Source organism: Chrysochloris asiatica, unplaced genomic scaffold (genome assembly GCF_000296735.1).
Source record: "Chrysochloris asiatica unplaced genomic scaffold, ChrAsi1.0 scaffold00028, whole genome shotgun sequence".
Lineage (NCBI taxonomy): Eukaryota > Metazoa > Chordata > Mammalia > Afrosoricida > Chrysochloridae > Chrysochloris > Chrysochloris asiatica.
This window is the reverse complement of record NW_006408546.1, coordinates 6,768,110-6,774,485: the sequence shown is the minus strand read 5'-3', so window position 1 is coordinate 6,774,485 and position 6,376 is coordinate 6,768,110. Positions and strand designations below refer to the sequence as shown.

The window sequence follows — 6,376 nt, the reverse complement described above, 5'->3', positions numbered from 1 at the left end:
TTCAGCTTCATTTTTCTGTCCATTCCGACGAGATCAGGCCTCTGCAGATCTTATGAGCCTAAGTCACAAGTGTCTAAGGTCGATGGCGTGAGGGATAGACTCTTACCTGTGCGGCGTGGGAAAGTATGAGAAGCTTTGATTCTTGAGATCCAAACCCTGACGGAGCCTTTTCTGAACCGGACCCTAACAAGTCTTCCGCTTGCCGGTGCCTTTACACTTAGGCATCAGTGAGACCTATTCGTCTTATTCACCTCTACCGACGGCTGGGGCTTTACGTTTCTTTAAAATTCTTTCAAACTGAGGCCTCCGACTCTAAAGCGAACTGAACATTTAAAATGCTAATAAACCTGTTATTTCCATACTGTGCAGAAGTCCCAGTGTAGCTGGCCAAGTTGCTCAGCAACGGTGCCCAGGGTGTGATTGGCTGGAGCTAATAGGCCCGCCCCTGACCTTAAGTTTTTGGCTCTCGCTCCAGGGCTAGTGGTTCCACAACCAAGCGGCCTTCGAGAGTGGCAGTCATGGATTCCAGTGCCTCCCGGGACCTTGAGACTGCCGAAGTGCTGCCCCAGCACAAATTTGATCAAAGGTCCCTGGAGGACTACCTAAATCAGCACTTGCCGGGCTTTGCAGGCGAGCCTGAGAGCACACTGTCAGTTGTTCAATACAGGTATTGACTTCAGTATTCGCCTCCAGCAGAAACAAATCTGTGTATTGTGCTTGTCTTCCTTTGACCCTGGGTGGTGGTGGTGGTGGTGGTGGTGGGCCGTCAAGTGGATTCCGACTCTTAGTGACCATGTCTAAGGTTTTCGAGACTATAAATCTTTACGGGAGCAGAAATCTTAGTGCCGAGTGGACTCGAACTGCTGACCTTGCAGTTTATCAGCCCACACTTAACCCACTACACTACCAGGGAGCTTGGGGCTCTTTGCCTGTGTATGGATTTCCAAATTCCCTCATCCAGATTTCTTCCTCTGCAGTGATGTGCCCTGCTAGTGGGAACTGCCATTGCAGGTCCCTCTGTCTCCATTCTGTGGTGGTGGTGATGGTTATGTGCAGTGGAGTCGGTTCCAACTCATGGCAACCCTGTATAGGGTTTCCAAAGAAGGATTGGTGGGTTTGACTGCCAACCTTGTGGTTCAAACTGACTTTGCAGTCCAACGCATTATCCTGCAGCTCAACACCAGAAGTGTTAAGTGCCTAAAAGTCAGTTCCTACTCTTAGCGACCCTTTATAGGGAGTCCTGGTGTGACGCTGTGGGTTGATGCGCCTGCCTGCAAAGTCGTCTAAACTGCAAGCTCGGCGGTTCAAGCTCACCAGTTGTTCCTTGGAAAGCCTATACAGGGTCGCTATGGGTCGGAACCGACTCGACGGCACTTAACAACAACAAGGAGTGACTGGTGGATTTGAGCCACTATCCTTGTGGTTAGCAGTCCTGTGCTTACCTTACAGCGCTACGCCAGGATTCCAGTGACCCTATAGGACAGGGTAGAGCTACCATATGGGGTTTCCAAAGCTATACATCTTTAAGGAAGTAGACAGCCTCACCTTTATCCCTCAAGTGGCTGGTGGGTTCTAACTGCCGACCTTTTGAGTTCGCTGTTGAGCGCATTATCCACTGCATCACCAGGGCTCCATTTTCAGAGAAGCTGGGGTAATTAAAACATTAGTGGTATTACTGAAGGCTATTAATGGCATCAAGGAGCTTTGGTAGCGTAGTAGCTACGAGGCAGGCTGCTAACCTCAAAGTCAGCAGTTCAAAACTACCAGGTGCTCCGCGAGAGAAATATGAGGTTTTAGGCTCCCGTAGCCCTGGTGTGTTGCTGTGGGTTAATGTAGCAGACTGCAAAACCGTTTGAACTGCAAGGTCGGCAGTTCAAGCTCACCAGCTACTCCTCAGAAACCCTATATAGATAGGGTCGCTATGGGTCGGAACCGACTCAACAGCAATAAGAATAACAAAGATTTACAGCTTCGGAATCCCTGTGCAGGGTCGCTATGAGTCCATAGCACACAACCATCACTACCATTAACAGCACCTCAGTAAGTCAAACCTTTGGGACTCAGGTTTTTGTTATGTGAGTAAGGAAATGGACCTGGATGACACCATCCCGGCAGTTCTGCCCCTCATAAGGAATCGGATTCTAGTCTAATATTTTACATTAGAATAAAAATAAAAATAGACTTCATTCTAAAAATAGGGCTTTGGTTCAAAAAAAAAAAAATAGGGCTTTGGTTATAGAAAGAGAAAACTAGCTCTGATATTTAAACTGGAAGCTGTACTGCGTTATATAAATCCTTTGAGAAATTGTTTGTTTTTAATCTGGTACCTGACCCTTTTGATTAATCTGCTGACTAAAGGAAGTAATGTGAGTAAAAAGAGCATTGTATACCAGTGGCATTATACTGTTGTTGTTCAATGCTGGCGTTGATTTGTACCCATGCCAGTACAGCGTTTCCAAGGAGCTCCTGATGAGCTTGAACTACCTATCTTGAAGTTCAAATGACTTTGGAGTCTGACTCATTAGCCCACAGCGGCACTACAGGCATACCTCATTTTATTTATATGTATGGCTTTATTGTGCTTCACAGATAGTGAGGTTTTTCACAAATTGAGCATTTGTGGCAATCCTGCTTCCAGCAAGTCTATTGGGGCCACTTTTCCAACAGCTTGTACTCATTTCATGTCCGTGTCCTATTTTGGTAATCCTCACAATATGTCAAACTTTTTCATAATGTTATTGCTCTAGTGTAAACATAATTCATATGCACTCGGAAACCAAACAGTTCATGTGACTTGTCATTGCGATATTTGCTTTATTGCAGTGCTGTGGTACTGAACACACAGTATCTCTGAGGTTGGCCTCTTCTGTGAAAATGAAAAATATAATGGTGATAAATCAGAGAGTGTTGGGGCGGAGAACCTAAACTCTCTATGTTCCAAAAGATATTGGAACATGAAGAGAAGGTAAATAAAGGAGAGCTGAGGCTTCTAGCACAAAGGTCTGGTGTTGTAAACAAAACAGATCAAAGTTCACATTTCAACTATGCCACGTGTTGTGGCAATGTGGACAAATTTTGAGCATCAAGTTCCACTTAAGTGAAATGGGGATACTAATTGCTCATCTCCTAGAACTGTTGTTGGAGGAGTCCTGGTGTGGTGCTACAGGATAAGGGTGAAAGATGAGGTTTTTCTGTTTACGTAAAGATTTACAGCCTCAAAAACCTTATGTAGGGTCATTATGAGTCAGAATTGACTCAGTGGCAGTAAGCTTGTGGAGCTTTTTGGTGTTTTGTTTTGTTTGAGCATTATTAGAAGGAGCCTGGTGGTGCCATGGTTAAGCACTTCACTGCTAACTGAAGCTAGATCAGTTAGGCAGCAAGATCAGATTAAGGCATGTGAAAGCCCTAAACACTGATAACCTGTGGTGTCACCTCCTCTACTTACACATCTGAATGGGATATATGTGTGTGTGTAAGTGTCTTAGTGATCTATGACGAACTGAACTGCTAACTGAAAGATCAGCGGTTCAAACCTACCAGCTGCTCCTCGGAAACCCTCTGCAAGGGTCACTATGAGGCGGAACTGACTCGCCAGCATTTAACAACAACAGCATAATATTAGCGAAGTCCTGGTAGGGGGCTTTAGGATAAGCACTGGACTACTAACCACAGGATCAGTGCTTCAAACCCGCCAGCCCCTCGGAAAGCCCTATACAGGGTTGCTATGAGTCTGGACCGACTCTAGGTCATAAACAACAGCACCAGCAACAACATAATGTTAGCAATTGAACACAAAAGTGATGTAGGCCTTTCTAGTGGAATGAGATGAACTGGATTGTACCCCTCTTAGTGGATGTAATGAACTAAGATTTTTACTATATACCCTTTTATCTGGTAGTGTAGTGGTTACGAATCGGGCTGCGAACCTTAAGGTCAGCGGTTCTAAACTACCAGCTGCTCCGTGGGAGAAAGATGAGGCTTTCTACTCCCGTAAAGATTTACACCCTCGGAAACCCTGTACAGGGTCGCTATGGGTCAGAACCGACTCGACGGCACTTAACAATAACAACAACAACCCTTTTATCTAATATTCCACATAGTCTACAACAAAGAAAAGGAGTCAGTGCATTTGGCTGTTTCAGCAATCAGTGTAAATTCTGTTATCTCCCACAATGAAAAATTGACTTTCATCAATTTTGTTTTTAGAGCCCAGGTGTGCTGCTGTAGGATAAGCACTGGGCTGGTAACTACAAGGTCAGCAGTTCAAAACCACCACCTCCTCTCAGAAACCCTATATAGGGTCACTATGAGTCAGAATTGACTCAACAGTACACAACTGGAGTCCTGGTGTGGCGCTGTGGGCTAATGTGTCAGACTGCAAAGTCGTTCGAACTACAAGGTCACTGGTTCAAGCTCACCAGCTGCTCCTTGGAAACCCTATACAGGGTCGCTATGGGTCAGAATCGACTCGATGGCACTTAACAACAACAACTGTTTTGCTTTAAATGACTCATATTTCTAATTTTTATGCTTGTTTTGTAATAAAGGTTATAAATGAACAAATGAAAAGAAAATGTAATGAGCAGAAAACAAATATTACAGCAAATCACTATATTTTAACTTTAGACTGATCTCTAACATGTTATATTAAACCATTTCTTTTTATTTTTTGCTCTTAAATTTTTCAATGATTTTATCACAATTCAGCTGTTAAACAATTAGCTTCTTGCATACATAATAAGGATAATGAACAGAGTCTTGAATCATTGTTGTATGCTGAGGGTTTTGAGTCTTTTTAGTAACAAACCTGAGCATTCTCATGTGCAGTTTATGATCATTAAAGTTTGAAACATGTGTTAAGCAATTTCAACATTAGGAAATATGCATTCTGTTTTATCTATTGTAGAAATCATACATGCCTATATGAATAGAGTTTGTCTTTGCTCAATCCATGAACTTAGTTCTCATGTAAGAATGAAGTTATCACACTATCCCATAAAGGTTTATAATTAAATTATTGGGATAAACCTGCACTAATTTCTTGGATGCCCTCATGCATTTTTCATCAAGTATATCCACACTGTTTCAAAAGGAGAAGCTATTTGAAAGAGCATCATATGCTTTCACCTTTCTTTTCATGCAAGCTTCAAGTGTACCCATGATGGTGTGGTCTATGGCTCTGTGACACTGATCTTTGGCACTTGGGGCTTCTGGAGCACACTTCCATCATTTTCGTGTTGCTTCCTAACGTTTCTGCGATAGTGAACTGCTTGATAATCAGTTTTGGGTAGTATTTGCTTTGTTGTGTTTTCAAATTTTTCAAAATCTTTTCTGAAATCATGTAAATACTCTGTTAACAACTGGTAAAGATCTGTGCTTCTCTTTAAATTTAGTTCTGAATCATGGAGAGCTCAACTTGTTCAATAAAAATGCTGCAATATGTTATCCCACATCAATTTATACTCTAGGGTTTGTATTTTGTTGGCAATGTTTTCAACTTCTCTTTTGGGATCTCCGTTCTGTGTCTAGCCTTCAGCAATATTTTCTAAGGCATCTAGAATCTAGAGCATATAGCATATGCTTTCCAACATATATAAGGAAGACATTTTCAAACTCATTAATTGCCAAGTATGTTTTAAGAACTATTCATCAGTGACTAGATGCTAGAGAAAATGTATAAAGTAACTGAACTATTGTTGTTGTTGTTAAGTGCCGTTGAGTCAGTTCCGACCCATAGCGACCCTGTATAGGGTTTCCAAGTATCAGCTGGTGAGCTTGAACCACCGACCTTGCAGTTCAAATGGCTTTGCAGTCTGGCGCATTAACCCACAGCAACACACCAGGACTCCTGGTGTGAACTGTAGGGGAAAGAAAAATTGATATATTCCAGACAACAATCTATTGCACTGCATCTTCAAGATTAAGTGAATGTGCTGCACACAGTATGAAAATGGCTTATTTGTTACACTGTAAAATTTTCTATTGCATGCCATAGGGTTGGTCTCTGCACTTAGAAAAATCAATGTTCCAAAGTTCAGATAAATAGTGAATTTCTTGGTTTGCAATTTCTTCATTGGCATGACTTTTTAACCTAGCAAATTTGATAAATCCCTTGACAGATTTTCCATCTGTTGGAAATACTTATCTGTGGTGCATAGAATAACTTGATACAGTTTTTCTAGTCTTCATCTTTGTAACTCCCACCAAATGACTGGGTAAGACTATGCACATATGAAGTGTTCATTGCTCACCAAGAGGGTTGTTGTTGATAGGTGCCATCAAGTCGGTACCGACTTATAGTGACCTTATGCACAGCAGAACGAAACACTGCCTGATCCTGGGCCAACCTCACTACTGTTGCCATGCTTGAGTCCAT

General features: G+C 42.5%; 1 protein-coding gene across 1 annotated transcript in view; it reads left to right on the top strand.

Moving 5' to 3' along the window:
* Window positions 1–518: 518 nt before the first annotated feature.
* Window positions 519–6,376, top strand: part of ACAD11 (acyl-CoA dehydrogenase family, member 11) — a 154,392-nt gene continuing 148,534 nt past the window's right edge. The window contains exon 1 of the mRNA XM_006840028.1: window positions 519–667. Coding sequence (XP_006840091.1) covers window positions 519–667 — 149 coding nt within the window. The remainder of the gene's footprint in view (window positions 668–6,376) is intronic.